Genomic DNA, 17579 nt, shown 5'->3' on the forward strand with positions numbered 1-17579 from the left:
TTCAATTTTATTACCATTATTTATAAGGTGGAAGGTTTTACTGCCCCCCAAAGGATTTTTGGAGTCTCTAGAAAACTAGAAGAATGGGCCCCACTGGGCTTTGTCCCCACCTGGCAGCTGGAGGTCACTGGGTGAGGCCATGCACTCGGGTCACCAGCGTCCAGCCCCAGCCCCTTGCATTCGGGGGCCGCCTGCCTGGCCCATCATCCACATTTGTGAGCCTGGACCTGATGGTTGATTTGCTTCAGTTGGCCACGTGAGCAGTGACAGGGACTCCTGGGGAATGTGTCATGGCCCCAAGAGGGCGAGGACAACTGTGTCTAATCACCAGGGAGAAGAAGGCAGAAAAGTTCATATTTACTGAGCACCAAATGTCTGCTCACCACCATGCTGGGGGTTTTAATACAGGAGCTCATTCAGTCCACACGGCACACCTACGGAGGAGGTAGTGTGATAATTACCACTCTGCAGACGGGGAAACTGAGGCTCAGAGAGGTGACAGGAAGTACTCAAGGTCAAGGTCCCCCTGGCTGGTTAGTGGCACAGGCAGGAGATCTACCCGGTGCCTGGGTCTTGTCCACCAGGCTCTGGGCTGCTGCCCTTGGCCTCCTGACGTACCCCTCTGTGGAGAAGGACCCAGAGAGGGAGCCGCCACTGCCCTGGAGCCGTTACACCTTGCAGCTGTGGAGCAATGGGAAAATGGGATTCCACTCTCCTGGTTCTTATAAATTTCTTTATTTGCCTTCAGTAAATACTCCCCACGTGAAAAAGCGGTCACCTGATGGGTCTGCTAATGAAATCTTCCACGGAAGTTTATGTGCTAATTACACACAACATAAAACAAAATAATAGACAATCACCAAACGCACGGTTCCCGGCTTTGTTTTCTTCCTTTCTCTCTCTCTCTGAGATTGCTCACTTTATGTGATGTTGAAATTGTGGATCTAGACAGGATCCTTGAGAATTAATCATAGGGTGAAAGGCCCACGCCATTGACTAATGCGTCCTCATGACCTGTGTCACTGCTCTGGGGAGGCGGGGGTGGTGGTGGGGGACGACCTTGACTTTCAGGGCCGGGGCCTGATGTGCTACTCAGGGGTGGCCCCTGCTAGTCCCTTCCTGTCTCTGGGCCTCAATTTTCCCATCTGTATGATATATGATGAGGGAGTTGAATAAGAAAAAAGACAACCCATGATTGCTTTGCGTTAATGACCTTGACTCTTTTGTTAAATTTATTTATTTATTTAATGACCTTGACTCTTGACCCCTCCGTTCACATCTGTGGCTTTGCAGCTCCTCCCAGCCAAGGTAGACTATTCCTGAGCCTTGATTCTAGATTCAGACTCGTGACTGGTTTTGTTCAAGGGACTGGAGAGCACAGGCTAGCAGGCCCGTCCCAGCCCAGCCCCTGGGGGGCTGTGTGTTCCCTCCTGCCCTCTTGCTCCGGGTTGTCACCATAAGCAGGACGTGTCTCACCCAGCCCATTGGGGTGACAACAGGATGAGAGCAGCAGCCCGAGGGTGAGGTTGACTGGGCCCCTCCCAAGAGGGAGGAAACCGGGGCCTCTGAGGTGCTTGCCTGAGTGCCTGGCCCAGGCTCTGAGCACCAGGTGCCCTTCCAGCCTCTGCCAGGGCCACTGGAAAGCCCTGTCCAGCGGGATGGGCCAAAGGGGCAGCCCTGGGCAGGGCCCAGGAGAAAACAGACTGAAGGTAAGGGGCCACAAGGCTGCAACCATGTCAATCAGGCTCTGTGACAAGTGGCAGAAACCTACCCTGAAGGGCTCAGCCAGAAGGGAATCCATGCCACGCTTTGTGTCAGTCACCTACTGCTGCAACGACACTGCCTAACAAACTGTCTCCAAAGTCAGTGGTTTGTAACTACCATCATTTACTCTCAAGGTCAGTCTGCAGGTCAGTTGGTCTGGGATGGGCAGATTTGTCTCAGGTCCCTCTTAAATGTCTCTCCTCCTCCTGGGGCCAGCAGCTACCTGGGTTTCCTTGTTATTCTGTCAACTGCAGAAGGACAAGGAGGGTGAGAAGAAACTGGTGAGGCCTCTTTAAGCACAGGCTCTGAACTGACATGCGGTCACTTCCACCCACTTTCCGGTGGCCAAAGCAAGTCACGCGACCATGGCGCCCCCTCCATGGGGGGAATGCAATCAGCCTCTGTGGGGAGGCACTGGGAGGCTGAGGGCTGGGATGAGCACGCAGCCCACCTACCACCACTTCCCCCGGAGCCACGTGGGGTGGCAGGCAGGCCAGATGCAGACAGGGGGAACACTGCAGCGCAGGGAGGGAACACAATTCCGCTCTAGCCCCAGAGGCGGGGCCTGCACCCCTGGCCACCTCATCTCTAAGCTCCATGTCTTTCCCACCCACCTGGATGCCCAGGTTCCGGGCTGTCTCATAGGTGGTATTTCAGACCTCGAGACGTAACATTTCCAGTATGCCCCCCACACCAACACAGACACAGAAAAACAGGGGGAGACAGAGAGAGACACACAGAGTTATTTTCTGGCCAAACTTAGGAATTCTGGAGGAAAAAAAAAGTCGATATGCAATACTGTAATTTTGGCGCTAAATGGTGCTAAAAGCATTTTCTGGCACCCTTTAGAGAGTGAAAGTTGCTTGGTTAGTTTGGGAACAGAAAGCTGAAGCACGTCACCGGGTTTTGTGAACGCCCTCGCCTCTGGCCGGGTCTGGTTGTTTCTAGCAGCACGTGCTTTAGGATGACAGAGACGTCTGGGGAGGAGAGAGCCCAAAACTCTTGCTCGCATGCCTGGGCGTCAGGGGACGCCGTCCCGGGTTGGGGTGCAGGCTGGACACGAGGACAGCCCAGTGACTCTGGTGGCGGTGGCCCGACCGTCCTCGCCAGGAAGAGCCCCACCGGGTCTGCTGAGCCGGCATTGATGGGACGGGAGGTGAACAGGGCACCCGTCCCTTCAGGGCACCGTTTCACCAGCTGCCTGGGACATAGCCGCTCTGCTCTGGCCCCAAATGTAGTCACGTGTTGGCTTCTAGCAGCACGGGGGGCTGCGAAATGCAAATTTTGCGTTGAAATTCCGGCTGCTCTTTGCCCAGCTCCGCGTCAGGGGCTCAGACTCCGAGGAGGCCGGCAAGTGATGTCCGGGACAGCTGGTCTCCACCAGCAGCACCTCTGGGTGGCCTGCGACCTTGGGTGGCTACCTGTCTCTAAGCCTCCGTTCCCACCCCTGTGACACGTGATGCCAGGCCCTGCCCCACGGCGCACTCAGGATGACCCCGCACGAGCGCCCCGTGAAGGCCGCAGGCAGGGCCTGGGGCTGGGAGGGCCAACCCTGAGGGGCACAGGATGAGGGGCCGGGGGACACAGAGGAGGGGCTGCCAGCAAGGCAGGGCCAGTTAACTAATGGGGCCGGTGTCCGGCTGTGACCAGGGGAGATGGTCTCAGGGGTGGGGTGGTGGAGCCAGAGCTGCAGAGAGAAGGGGACGGCTGGAGAGGGAGGGGAGCCGAGAGGCCGTCTAGGTGACCCCAGTGATGTGTGGGCAGGGCTGCCACGTCCTCCGACAGGGAAGGCCTGTCTGGGGGCCTTGAGCAGGCAGCTGTGGGCAGACACTACGGCACCCCGCCCTGGTGCCTGCCGGTCCCTCAGGGGTGGGAAGGAGGCTGGGCTGCCCAGCTAGAGAAGAGAGGCTGGCAGGACACAGACCTGCTCCCCAAATGCACACCACGGCAAGCAATGTCACCAGGCCCGAGTCACTTCTGGGCAGGACGCATGTGATTCCGGCAATAATCACGCACATCTTAAGAAATTATAGAGCTTTATTAAATAAACCAAGTAGAAATGCGCCTATTTACATCCAAGTTGCCAGTCTGAGCTCAAGTAATATGCAAGGCACAATTCTTCCTGTCTCCAGCTTTAAAAAAATAAATCGCGTGGCCCAGTCCCAAAGGGCTGAGGCGGATTCCCGTGTGTAGCTTGGGGTCCACGCCTGCCAGGCTCCGGGCCTTCCTGGGCGCGGCACGGCACCCCGGCCTCAGGAGGGGCCGCATCCTGGAGGTCTCGGCTGCTGTGTGGACGAGGGCTGGGAAGGAGGGCGTTTTCCGAGTCGCCCCCTCCCCGGCCCGTCCTGGGAGCTGCCCGGAGGGAGGCCGTCCCGAGGGGCGGCAGAGGCTCAGATCCGCGAGGTGCTTTGTACAGAGGGAGGGACAGAGAACATGGGTCTGTGCGTGGGCGGAACAGTGGAACACAAGGAGAGTCCCTGTCTCCAGGCCAAGGACATTTCCCAGCTCCGATTCCGAAGTCCCTGTGCTGATAGCGAAGCCAGGACAGGGAGGATGAGCTGGACCCCCCGGGGCCGAGTCCAAGTACACCGCTCGGGAAACAAAGCACCACAAAGGATGGCCATCCACTCACAGTGGCCCGAGGCGGGCAGGAGGCCCAGCTCCCAGCTCCCCGGCGTCTCGGGCGCCCCCGAGGCTGAGCCGGGCGCCCTGGCCCCGGTCCTGAGGCTCCTTGTGCACGGACGGGGCGGCCCCTGTCACTCGTGTCTGTTCACTGCAATCATTTCCCAGCAGCAGCCCGACGAGGGGAAAAGTCCAGTTTCCATAGAGAGAAGAACCCACACAAGTAAAAAATCCAATAGAAAGTCCTTTCCCTGAGACCACTGCTATCACAGCATCTACAGACCCCTACTCCACAGACTCCCACCGGCTCCAGGTCCTGAGAAGGGAGCGATTTTAGAGACCAAGAAACTAAAAGCCGAAGTGTACATCGTCCCGAAACCCCAGACCACCAGGCTGAGGAAGGAGCCAAGGTCTTTGCCTTTGCAAGACTCTCAGTAGAAAACGACAACAAAAACCCCCAGACAACAAACTTAAACTCCTACTTATAAGAACAAGCTCGTGAGCGTGGCCTAAGCTACAGTTACAGGAAGAGGGGCGGCGGCGGCGGCCGGGCTTGCTCCAGGCTGGACCCAGCAGGCCCGGCCCTGGGGTGGTGGAGGCACGGGGGTCCTGGCCCTCCTGACTAGTGGGAGGGGTACACACGGCTCCACAGCCCCGAGGGAGGGCTGGCTCTGCGAGCAGGAAGCAGCGCGTTGAAAGGCGTTGGCGATGAGGCAGCAACATCTAGGGTGGGAAGAGAGCCCCGGTGAGCAAGGAGCCAAAGGGAGACCTCTACGTTCCTCACACCCCGCAGGGCCTACGCCAGACAACGGCTCCGAGGGGCTGCTGCCCAGCTACGCCCCCGGCTCCCGGGCCAGCGCACGAGGCCCACAGGGGCCTGCTGAGCTGTGCACGCAGAGGCCTGGACCGTGACCCTGACCTCCTGGCGCGCACAGCCTGCCAGGTCCCAGGATCCCACGGCCACGTCCCATCCACAGGACACACGGGGAGCGGGCCCGTCCATCTGGGCAGAGAAAGCTGCACAAACAGACTCCAACGTGTGCGAAGGGTCTGGAGTGCCCAGGAGGCAACGCGAGGCCCCCAGCGTGGCTCCAACAAACCGGGGAGGGGTGTGCTGGGGGACGCAGTTAGCAAGGCGAGCGCCCACTGCAAGCACAGCTGCATGGGGAATCGGAGTTGACGTGGGGAAGCGAGCTGCTGGGCAGTCCACGGCTTTCCCTGGGGTCGCGGGCCTGAGAGAAGGCTGTGATTCTAGGGGTCCAGGATGCATGTAGGATCTTGTTACCCCAGGAACACCAACCTATATACACAGTTGTGTCCTCTTTCAAACAACTCACGGAGCCCTTGAAGCCAGGCCATGGCCCCATAGGTCAGCAGACACCCCCTCAAGGATTCCTTGTGGAGGGGAGAGAACCCTTGAATGGGAATCCAGAGACACAGGGATGCCACGGACAGCGGTGCAGGTTGGGTACTGCACAGCCTCAGGGGACACCACTCACAGAGAGAGGAGACCCTGGGGTTGTGCAGGGTCACCAGCGCTTCAGGACCACCAGAGGCGGGGGCACCGCTAACAGGAACGAGTCCAGTGATTCTTCTTCATCCGAGAAACACCTCATCGGGACCCCCAGAACCCTCCCCTCTGAGTCAGCCCGTCCAGCCCCAGCTGAGAGCCCTTCGCGGTAGCCCCAGCGGGTGGGACCCCGGCCCCACACGCCCACCCGCAGAGACAGGGCTCCCTGGCCCCAGCCCCTCCAGGACCAGCATCCGCCAGCTCCCGTTCCCCCACCAGCTCGCAGGCCTCCTCTGGGCCTCACAGCCCAGCTGCAGCTCATGCCCAGGGCCAGGCCTTCTGAGACCTGGGGATCCTCCCCCGCCGCCCGCTCCTCGGGGTGGCTACTCACAGTGCGGGCTGTGCCGAGGGCTGGCTCGCGGGGAGAGGGCCGGTGGTGTGCTGGGCTCCCGGGGTGTGCAGACCGCGTGGTAGGCTGCGAGACGCACGGGTGGTTAGAGTGGGGGTGGGGATGCGGGAGCAATCGGGGGGTGGGGACACGGCACGCCCGCCTCACCTATGATCGTGACCGCGGTCGCGGCCAGCAGGGCAAACAGCGTGAAGAACATGACCTGGTAGGAGTCCAGGATGTGCTGGAAGAGGCCGGCGCCGTCTGTGGTCCAAGGAAAGAGAGTTACCGAACCGTGTGCGGAGCCCCTCACGTCGTGTGCGTGCTCAGAGGGTGAGGGGCCCCGGGTGAGAGACACATTCTGCATTTCTGCTCCTGCAGCCTTCAGACTCCCGGTTCCACTCCCACCTGGACCACTCTGCCCGTCCCTTCTGCCAGGTCCCTCCCAGCGGGTGTCCCGTCCCGTAACTCACGAGCACCAGGTCCCCGGCGATCCATCACGAAGGCCACGGTGACGGGGATGGTGATGGCCTGGTTAGTGGTGGGGCTGGAGAAGGTCAGGGTGGTGGACAGAGGCCCCTGGCTGCCGGCCGTGGGGTCCGAGATGCCGACTGTGTAGGTGACGAAGCTGGGCAGCCCCAGAGACTTCTCCTTCACGAAGGCCAGCACGGCCGGGGACCCTGACTTCACCTGGGAGAGACGTCAGGGCTGAGGGGCACACCCCACGTCTGCCTGACACACGTGAGCTGCCCTCCTGGGCCCGTGGGCCGATGGCGCGGACCCTACCAGTTCCCGCTTCCCAGGCAGGTGAGGAGGCCTGGGCACTTCTGACAGGCATGCAATCCGCAAACTCAGGGGAGCACGCTGTCTATGCTGGGGCATTTTTAGGGAAAGGACAAATCAATATCATGGAATTCTAATCAAGAGCTCCTTAAAAAAAACGCTGCACTGCGTGAGCGACCACCGAACTCCAGCTTCCCAAGGGAGCAGCCAGGAGTTCTGTCCATGGCCCGTGGCCAGCAGCCCAGCCTGGGGCCCAGCAGGAGCTCCACCACCAATAGCAACTTCATGCCTGTGTCACTGTGAGGACGTTCAGCTATGTTTGCCGCAGTGAGACCAGAGAAGGAGCCGGCGGAGACACCAGCGAGCCCTTCGCACATCACCCCAACCTCCTCCCGGCCTGCCGGGACGCAGGACCGGTGTCCTGCACCGCCACTCAACGGAGGGGGAAACCCAGGCCCAGAGATGGGGACATCATCGTCCCCAGGTGTGCGGCATCAGTGGATCAGTGATAGGTCAGAGGTTAGAGCTTTTCCTCCTGCCCCTCGTCAGCGTGCCCCCCCCGTCCCGAATTCATTCATGGACACGGGACACGTTCGCTGAGCAGATGCCACGTGTCAGGCGGGCCCTGCACTCAGCGTCTCCCCGCGTAGGTCACTTCCAGCCGGGGAAGACCGGGGGCAATCACAACCATTCACACGATTCTACGGGACGACAGACAGCGGCAGTGCTATGGGGAAAAGGGTCAAGGGACTTAATTTTTAAAATGTTCTAGTTTTTTTAATTTTGCGCCACGCAGCTTGCAGGACCTCAGTTCCCTGACCAGGGGCTGAACGAGTGCCCTCAGCAGTGAAAGTGCGGAGTCCTGACCACTGGACCACTGGGGAATTCCCTTACAACTTTTAATTTTAAAGAGAGGTGGTCCAGGATCGCCACACCCCAGCTGGTCCTCCCTGCCTCTTGGTCCCTCTGAGGCCTTGGCTCCTGCCTGGTCACCACTCACCTCCAGGTTCTCCAGAACTTCCATGGCACCAAAGACCTTGACCTCGGAGCTGGTGTAGTGGTTGCTCAAAAGGATTTCAGCCTGGTCAGTGTAAAGCCCTGGGCTGAAGGGCACCTCGGCCCCGACCTGCTCTCCGGAGAAGTGGCTGCCTGGGAGAGAGGGAGTGACCAGCAGTGCTGTCCTCTTCAGGCTCAGGTGCTTCAGCTGCCTGTCCGTAAGCCTGAGCATAGTCACCGAGCAGAGGTACCGGCCTGTGGAGACAAGGGCGTTATTCCACCTCGTCTCCTCTCCACCTAGGCCCTGATGCTAACCCTGCTCCCTGGAGGACTCCTACCCACCCTGCAGAGCCCGGGTGAGGCATGCCCTCCTCCCGGGGCCTCCTGGGAAGTCCCTCTTCAGTGCCCCCCTCCCTTTGGACACCCTTTCTGTGACCAGCTCTCCCCCTCTCTGTCTCAGAATCCTCTGCTCATGGATTCCCCTGGGGCAGGAATGCCTGCTCCAGCTCTGCATTTCAGGGCCCGGCCAGTCTGGCTCAGAACAGGGGTGAGGGAATGGTGAACAGATACCACGACCCAACACTGGCCGTACGTGAGTGGGGCTGGGCCCCAGTACTGCTGACGCCCCAGGTGCGGCAGGAAGTTCTGTGGAGGCCTGATTGGGACTATTCAGGGTCCATGCCTGACCCACAGTGGGTAAAAGAGCTGAATGAACACTGTTGAGTGGTGCCTTGGAAAGCTCCAGATCCAGGAATCAGGATACCTGGGTTGGGGTCCCTCCTGTGCTCCCACCAGCCAGGCGCCTCTAGGTGAGTCCCTTCCATTCCTCCTCTCTCCCCACCACCAGCCAGGAGGCCCCAGGTGAGTCGGCTTCCTTGCTGACTCTGTTTCCCTTGTCAAGCGGGGGTGACATCGCACCCCTCGTGGGGCTGTGCTGGTGAATCCACGGGGCCCGGGACCACCAAGTGCCTACTGTGTGCTAAGCCCCAAGCTCAGGTCTTGTACACAGTGTGCCCTCAGGATACGCCGCCTGTATCCCACACGGCAGCCGGGGCGCCGAGGACGCTCTCGCGCTGCTGCCAGAGGGACAGAGACGCAGAGTGAACCAGGGAGAGGAGGGCCTCGCCTGGCCCCTGGGAGCTGCAGGCCGGTGGCAGCGGATTCTTAGAAAGAACTGAGCGACGTGTCAAGTGGTCATCCCCAGCCCCTCTCACGACAACACTGACAGTCTCGTTGCACGAGCACGGGACTCAGCGTCTCGGCACGTGCACAAGCTGGGCACGGTGCAAGCCCATCCCAGGGCCTGTCCTGAGTGCTCACGGCATCCGGCGAGGGGGGGCCCTCCTCTTAGTGACCTGGTGACACTCGGGTCACTCCACGCGGCCAGCACGCCGCTCCAGCCCGTGGTGCCGGCTGCCAGTTCCACGGCTCTGGTTACCAGTTCCGTGGAGCAGTTACACTCCACAGACGCCCATGCCCTCAACTGCCGGTTGAATAAAGTCCCTTCCATCCCTCTCAGAGCCCCGTCATGCCAGCAGAGCAGGGCACCACCCTTCCCTTTTCACGAGGGAAGCAGCCTCCTCGCCTGCAGGCCCTGAGGCCAGAAGAGCAGGAAAGGCCTGGAACCAGGTTCCCAACTCTGAACCGAGTCCTTTCCGCCAGCTGTAGGTGGCTGCTGAGAGCAGCTGGGAATGCCAACCCCTCCCGGTGGCTGCAGGGAACCAGAGGCCGGGGTGACAGCATCGGTCCCCAGGCTGGGCTCCTGACGGATACCGCCCCCCGGACAGACGGCCACCGCGGGCCAAATGAACCGCAGGCGAACCTGCCACGCAGGTCAGTGTTCACTACCAAACCCTGCAGACTCACCCAGGGCAGCGTCGAACTCCGGTTCTACGGTGAAAACCTCACGGGCTGGGAAGTCGAAGATGTCTTGTTTGAACTGTAGCTGGCAGCCGAGGAGGGACTCTGGGTGCAGGGCTGCGATGCTTTCCACCTGGCCGGGGGAGCACTCACCTGGAGACGGGAGGGGGTGAGAAGGCCGTGCACCCAGGCCCCCGAGGCCCCCACCTGCAGAGCCCCAGCACGAGGACATGAGAGCAGGCCACGTGGAGGCTGGCCGGCCGGCCCAAGAACCGGACCTGTGCCCGCATTCCTCCTCATGAAGCTGCAGTTTATAAAAGCTGAGGACAAATTACTCTTTATGTGGGAATGGGGGGCATCCTGCAGCATGGGCGATTTCAGCGTTTTTTCAGAGCCCACATCCAGGGGCACGGCAGCGGGTCGAGCCCGCTAGTGCGTGTTGTCTGCTCCTGTCAGCAGGGAAAACGGGCGATTTATCCCTGGACATCAGGAGGGCACTAGTTCCCCACTAATACCCTGAGCATCGTTTGGGCAATGGCACAGTGCTGTCCACTTGCACTGGAGCAGGGAGAGAGGTGACCACGAGGCAGGAGAGGTGCATCAGAACCACGACAGTGGTATTGAATTCTACCAGTTAAGTGGTTTTTTAAAAACAGCCTGTATTGATGCATTTATTTCCGGCAGCTGCTGTCCAGGGCTGTCACAGGCAGGGGATGAGGTCGAACGTTCTATGCATGACTTGGGAGAGGTAATTACGAAAATCAAAATCGGTGGTGAGGCCTGCTAAGCCACATTTTCTGGGATGAATAGTGGCTTTCTCCACTTGGGTGCCCTTGGGCTGACGTTGCACCTCCAGCCCAGAAACAGGCAGTTTCGCAGCACTGGGCTTTCAGGAAGATCCCTTCACTGCCTGTGGAGGACTCGAATTTCTAAACAGCTGGAAGGGGTGGGCCAGCGGGGGTTAAATGCCCGCCTCGGAGTCAGCGAGTTTGAGTAGGAAAAGCAGCAAAACCCCATCAGAAGGTCCCGAGGCCCCTGGCCTCCTGGCCTGGCCGGGCCCACGCGGGACACACGACCCCTCACTCCTTACCTCTCAGGTTAGAGCTCCGGTCTCCCACAGTGACCATCACTTTGGAGGCCGCAACCTCCTGGAAGCTGGTCTGGACGGGGCGGGTGTACCGGGCCACGATCCTCTGAGGGACGCTGACCACTATCTGGGGGGGGGAAGCCAAGGCAGGCCCTTGAGAGCTGACCATGCAGGCCGAGCGCCTGGGACACAGGTACTGCCCTTCCCGCAGTACAGGGGACAGGACTGAGGCTCCGAGGCTACGTGAGCTGCTCAGACGGGGCAGAGCTGGACTAGACCCAGGCTGGCCTGACTCTCCCGGGAGCCGGCTGCCCCAGCAGCGGGGCAGGGTGACACCAGGCCTGAATGCAAGCAGCTGTCGGGGCGGGCTGCAGACTTTGGCTCCCCTGTCAGTTATGATCGCGTCTCTGCACATCAGTTGGGTTACTTAATCTTTCAGCAAAGAGAGAAGGATCCATTTTACTTCACTGCCATTTATTCACCATAAATCAGCCTGACCAAAATGCAGACCCACACGGCCCAGTGGTGGCAGCCGAGGCTCATCTCCCCAAGTTATCTCCCGGCTCACCCCTCCCATCTAACCACTGAGCACCTTCCTGAGGCAGGACGAGCCTTCCTAGGCCGGGTACCCCTTCCACACTCCTGCAGGGCCAACACTCCGCCCTGCAGGCCCAGCTGTGGGCCACCGCCTCCCGGTGGAAGGCCGTCTCCGGCTCTGGGCAGGCGCCGAGCACTTCCTGCCCCCCACGGGCCTGCTTCCACCAGCACGTGAGTCCCTCGAGAGCAGGGACGGGGTCTCACTCCTCCCCAAGCTCCCGCAGACCCCGCAGCCGTGGCCGATGCTGAGCTGGAGGGCCGGCTCCTCACCCTCCAGACTGACCGCAGTCACCTGCGCCCCTGCCCGGGTCCTTCCCGCTGCCCCCCCTCGCCTTCTCTGCTCCTGACTTCCGCTCTGCAGTCTCCTGCCCCGTCCTCCTCCACACCTGGCAGAGGGCCCCAAGCCTGGTCCCGCTCCCTCCTGCTCCGGTAGGCCCTGCGTGTTCCCGCCACCCCCAGGGCTTCAGACCCACGTCTGTGCTGCAGGCACCCCACCCTCCGCTGTCTCCAGCTTTGGGCCCCAGAGCTCCAGACGCGCCGGCCCAGCTGCGTCACCACCAGCCCCACCTGGAGGAGCTACAAACACCTCAAACTCCCCATCGTCCTCCCCCGACACTGGCGCCTCCTTCTGTGCTCCCCTCTCTGCAAAGGGCCATCCTCCCCCTCGTCGCCCCAGCCAGACCCGGAGACTCATCCCCAAGGCCTCCCTCTCCCAGGCCCCGCTTCCAAACGGTCACCAAGCTCTGATGACCCTCCCTCTGGAGTCTCTCCAAACCCACCCTTAGTTTTGGCCTCCCCAGGCGTGCCAGTGAGGGCCCATCCTCTGTCTCTCAGCTGCCACCCTGCAGCCATGCCCCCTCCCTCAGGCTCTTAGACTCAGCCAGGCACCAGGCAATCTTTCCAAACATACTTCTGATCTATATCACTCTTGCCTTTAAAAAATCTCTGATGAATCCCTACTGTGTCTGGCATCGGTTTCAACATCTTTACCCCGAACAGCAGCAGCAGCAGCTCATACCCACGGAGCACGTGCTGTGTGCTGAGTACCATTCTAAGGGCTTCGCACACATTAATGATTCATTTAATCCACACAACAATGTTAGCCCCATTTTACCAGTAAGAAAACGGAGGCACAGAGAGGTCAAGTAACTTACCCAAAGTCACACAGCCTCTCAGTGGCCCAGCTGGGATTTGAACCCAGGCAGCCTGGCCCCCGAGCTTAACCACTGTTGTGATCTGATCGCAAAGCTAGCCTCCGCTCTCACACACCCCGGGTTCCAGCCCCAGGGCTGGCTCTCGAACCCTGCCCACCTTTCCCGTGCGGTGCCCTCCTCTGCCAGCTCCCCCAGCCCTGCCCGACCACCCTCTGGGGCTGCTTGGGGGTGGGGGGGGGGTACTGCTTTATTCGTCTCAAGGTGCCTCTATCTGCACTGGGCTCGCCCGGACTGCAGGGTCGCAGCACTAAACACACCCGCTATTAAGTTAAACTGCGAGATTCCACAGGGCACACGCTGCTCTAAAAATGAGACGCGTGGAACGCAGCCAGACTGCTCATCGATTCATTCTCGGCTGGAGATAAACAGAAGAGAGAGCGGTTCTGTTCACCTCCAGAAAGACTCAAAAGGTGACTTGCTGGGGGAGTTTAACTTTGCCGGTGATGCCAAATCGCTAAGCGGGACCACCTACGGCCGCGACTCCCGGGGGACGCCCAAGCAGACAATCCTGCCCCCAGGGCTCAGCCGAAGCACGTGGGCGCGGGGATCACCCCCCAGGAGGCCGCCTCTGTCCTCCCACCACTGTGGACTAGGGAGCCGGCAGCCTGGGAGGGGGAACCTGCCGCCTCCAGGCTCACGAATCCCCATCCGCCTGCCTCCTGAGGTGCTGCACCTTCCTTCTTCCTAACAAACGGGAATCAGTCAGTACGGAATCTGAGAGTTCCACCCCGAAAGGCTCGGCCACGTGGGCCCCAAAGCCCCACCTCCTTGTAGGTCTTCAGGTGCCCGGCGAGCTCGTAGTAAACGGTCACAGATCCCGCTTCCCGGGCCACGGCCACGCCCGTCTTGGGGTCGACGTGGAGGATGCTGCGGGCTGATGAGCTCCAGGTCCCGGAGATGCCTGGGAGGGGAAGCTGCACATGACCCCTCTTTCCCATGACTGACACTCCAGCCACTGCGTCTCACCTGGGTCACCTGGGCAGTGTCCTCGCCGCCCCCAGCCCCACGCTCCACTGTCCCACCGCTCGGCTCCTGTCTGCGACCACAGTGCCTCCCTGCTGGGAATCTCTTGGTCATTTCCCACCCTGGGGTAACCCGGGCGCTGGCCCCCCAGGGCCGGCCCACTGCATGCCTCCCCACTGCACCGCCCCCGCCCGCCCACCCTGTTCAGCAATCCCCTTTGAACAAACAAGGCGGTGGCAGACTCTGAGCTGTCACTAGACTGCGGTCCTCAGTGAAGAGCCGATCTCGTCACGTGATAAACGCAAAGAAAGGATTCAACAACCACATTCTATTTGTGGCAAATAATACGTGCTTTTCTTTAAAGGCAGCGTGTAACTTCCTTCTACAATGAGTTTAATTAGCTTTAAAACAAGGGAGCCAATTAGGAAAAAATTAAGTAAATGATTGCACGCGTGGCTCGTGGATGCACGGCTGGTGCGGACAGTTGCCCCACCGCTTTGCGGCTTCCTTGGCTGAGGTTCCCTCCTAGAGGCACCTGCCCATGCAGCAGCCCCGCCAAGAAGCTCAACACCGAACCGTCAGGGACTTCCCTGGTGGTCCAGCAGTTAAGACACCGCACTTCCAGGGCAGGGGGCGAGGGACCAGGGCAACTATGATCCCACATGCCGTGCGGCGCGGCCGAAACCACAACCGAACAAAACACCTAACAGTCAGCTCCTCAGCTACACCGGCCACGTTTCCAAGGTCCCGTGGCTCGTGACTATGGGGGTGGACGGTTTCCATAAGGGTGGAAAACCCCTACAGCGGGGGCGGGGGGCAAGCTTCTCTGTAGAGGGCCAGATTGTAAGTCTTTGGGGCTGTGTGGGCCCGAGGGTCTCTGATGCCACCACTCGGGCCAGCAGATGCGGCGTGAAAACGGCCACTGATGACACGGAGACGCAGGGGTGTGGCCGAGCACCAACAAAAGCCTGCTGCGGAAGGAGACGGCAGGCTGGCTCTGGCCGGCGCAGCAGTTTTCCGACGCCCGCTCTAGAACATCACCAAGCTCCACGTGCACACCTGTCACAGCGGGCTGAGAGCCCCGTCCCACCTCCCAACCACAGAGATGGTTCCCTCGGCCAGAATCTCTCGTACCTTCCAGGCTGACCAGAACCGTGGCCAGACAGAGGACGTCCCCCACCACCACTGCTCCGGACAGCTCGGGGGAGATGGCCTGCAGGACAGGCAGCGGGACGAAGTCAGAGAGGCCGCCGTGCGCCGCGTCCCACGCTCTGAGCAGTGTCAGGCCCACGCTGACCGCGCGGACCACGCAGGTGTTGTTGGTGGCGCCCTTCCCGATCTGCACAAACTCGTCCCTGGGCACAGGAGACGTGGCTCTCAGTCTCGGGAGAGGCCCCAGCTCTGAGGGAGGAGCCAGCACCCGCCCACTGCGCCCCGATGTCACCCGGGTGAGGGACTCGCAGGCCACACCGACCTGATTCACCCACCACCCGGGTGGGGCGGGGGGACCCCCAGCCCAGACAGGATGGCCAGCGTCACCATCCCCCCAGAGGAAAGTGATGTACCCTGTGCTCTCGTCCCTTCCCAGTAGGGAACCAGGACACTCGGGGAGGCACAGGCTGCCTTCTGCCGTGTTACTGGGACCAGTGACATCGCCCCTGCTCGCTACCTCATCTGCCGAGCGGGGCTGACAATGTACCCACGTCACAGGCTTGACGTGAGCCGCGAACCCGGTCAGCAGCTGGAAAGGGCTCAGGCCAGCAGCCGGCACGTGGGCACACGGGGGGCACTCAGTGACGGCAACCCCCGCGGGGCCGGAGGGACGGCTGGGCTGGGCAGGGGGAGGGTCAAGGTCTCTGCTCCATTGCCTCCCTGTCCACACCCCCGAGCCCTGACCGCTCTCTCGGAGATGGACGCTCCCCGCCACACAAGGCCCGAGTGACTTCTGCAGGGGAGCTGGACATGGGGCGCCGTTCCCTCCAGGGCAGCCTTCGCCCCAGACCGGCGGATGCCCTGCTGTGTGCAGAGAGCGCCACGGCATGCCAGAGGCCCTGGCGACCACAGCCTCAGTTGGTGGCCCCGGGGACTAGGCCACGTTCTCCACGTGAAAGGTGTGGACACAGCAGCCTGGAAGGGTGACCCGCCCAAGCTCACGGGCCCCATAAAGGGCCGAGCCCGGCTTGAACAGGGCCCAACTCCAAACCCTGCTCTCCCAGGGCCCGGCCCTGGAGACGGGGCCACAGGGGACACATCTGCTCCAGGGCCCATGGGAAGCCCACGGTGCAATGGTCACCAACACCGGGACGTGAGCTTCTGCGCCCAGAGAAGACTCTCTGGAGCGCTCCTCCTTCCTCCTAGGTCTGGAGCTCCTCCCTCCTGCTCTTAGCTTGGTCTGCGTCCCCCAGGACAACGGTTCCTAACCTTTAGAATCACCTGAAGGCCTCGTTACAGCCCAGATTGTTGGGCCCTGAGAATGTGCATTTCTGAGTGTCCCAGGCGGTGGTAATGATGCTGGTCTGGGGACCACACTTTGAGAACCGCTGCTCCAGTAGACTCAGACATGGGGGCAGGTCTAGCCTGAGGCCACAGCTCTCTTTCCTGGAGACCACCCCCTCTCTCCTCACATTAGGCCTGAGGCTGCATTTGTATTTCAGAAGCACCAGCCAAAAACAACTGCCCTTGGAGCCCAGTGGGACCTGGTATCCAAACCCCACTTCCTGGCTGTGTGGCCCTGGACAAGTGGCTTGACCTCTCTGGGCCTCTACAAACGGGTGACAGCGAGGAGTCGGCGAGACGGCACGCAGAAGGGCCTGAGCGTTGGAAAGTGTGTGTCTTCTCTGACCAGCTTTTGTAGCAGGTATAACTGGCGCTCTGCATCCACTGACCACAGGGCCAGCCCAGCGACCAGGGCTGTATGCATCTCCCCTGCAGTCCAGCCTTCACGGCTGCACAAAATCTTACTACAGACCTTCCAACCACAAACCCCAACATCTGGGTTTTGCTTCCTGCCCATTGGGGCACCTCTGCTGAATGACTGCGTGCCTTCCGGTAATACAGACTCTCGGCCACGCCTCCCCTTGCTCCTGATGCCTGGCTGAGCCCGGTGCTTCCCCCGTGGCCCTGCGAGCAAGGCGCACCCCCTGCTCTTGGGAACCGTGAGTAACAAACTCTCCTCTCAGGGGCGCTGGCCTCTCCGCGTGGCCATCAGTCACCTGCGTGAATCAGATCTGGGTCTGATCGAGACGTGACTTCATGTGGGGAACGAGGGGGGCCCACCCCTACCTGTTAGTTGCAAAGTTGAGGACAGAGTTGTGAGCGTGGAAGATGTCTCCCGAGTTGTCGTGGAAGTGGACGGTGAAAGTCACGGTCACTCCCAGGGGCAGGGCTGCCAGAGCCTCCTTGTTCTGGGTGTGCAGGGCAGGGCTCATGGAGATCCTCAGGTAGGAAACAGGGGACACCTGGGGACAGTGAGCAAATGCAGTGACAACTGCGCCAGGAACACCTCTCTGAAGAGCCCCCTCCCGAGAACGGACGCCTGCCCCTAGCCAGTCCCCATCTCAGGAGGCATGGGGGCTGGACCGACTTGGGGTCATGGAAAGAGCGGCTCAGCCCGCGACGGTGGCCCCCTCCTTGCATGACGGCCGGCCTCGCGCTCAGGAAACCCAACCCACAAGAGTCAAAAGCCATGGCTGTGACAAATTACATCATTATTCATGTTGCAAAAATATCCTCTGGGCTTTGACTGCTCAGCTTCTTTGGAGGACCTGGCTCCAGGCATTTAAACTAGAAACAATG

The 17579-nt window shown here is 60.7% G+C and overlaps 1 protein-coding gene across 1 annotated transcript in view; it reads right to left on the minus strand.

Annotated features, from left to right (window-relative positions):
- Positions 1-3783: 3783 nt before the first annotated feature.
- NUP210 (nucleoporin 210) overlaps positions 3784-17579 on the minus strand; it is a 101586-nt gene continuing 87790 nt past the window's right edge. Inside the window, exons 31-40 of the mRNA XM_065885175.1 lie at positions 17067-17242; positions 14919-15139; positions 13586-13722; positions 11014-11137; positions 9930-10076; positions 8068-8318; positions 6758-6974; positions 6453-6548; positions 6288-6371; positions 3784-5109 (exon numbers count right to left, since the gene is read on the minus strand). Coding sequence (XP_065741247.1) covers positions 5009-5109; positions 6288-6371; positions 6453-6548; positions 6758-6974; positions 8068-8318; positions 9930-10076; positions 11014-11137; positions 13586-13722; positions 14919-15139; positions 17067-17242 — 1554 coding nt within the window. The 3' untranslated portion in view covers positions 3784-5008. The remainder of the gene's footprint in view (positions 5110-6287; positions 6372-6452; positions 6549-6757; positions 6975-8067; positions 8319-9929; positions 10077-11013; positions 11138-13585; positions 13723-14918; positions 15140-17066; positions 17243-17579) is intronic.

This window comes from Phocoena phocoena, chromosome 10, assembly GCF_963924675.1.
Source record: "Phocoena phocoena chromosome 10, mPhoPho1.1, whole genome shotgun sequence".
NCBI lineage: Eukaryota > Metazoa > Chordata > Mammalia > Artiodactyla > Phocoenidae > Phocoena > Phocoena phocoena.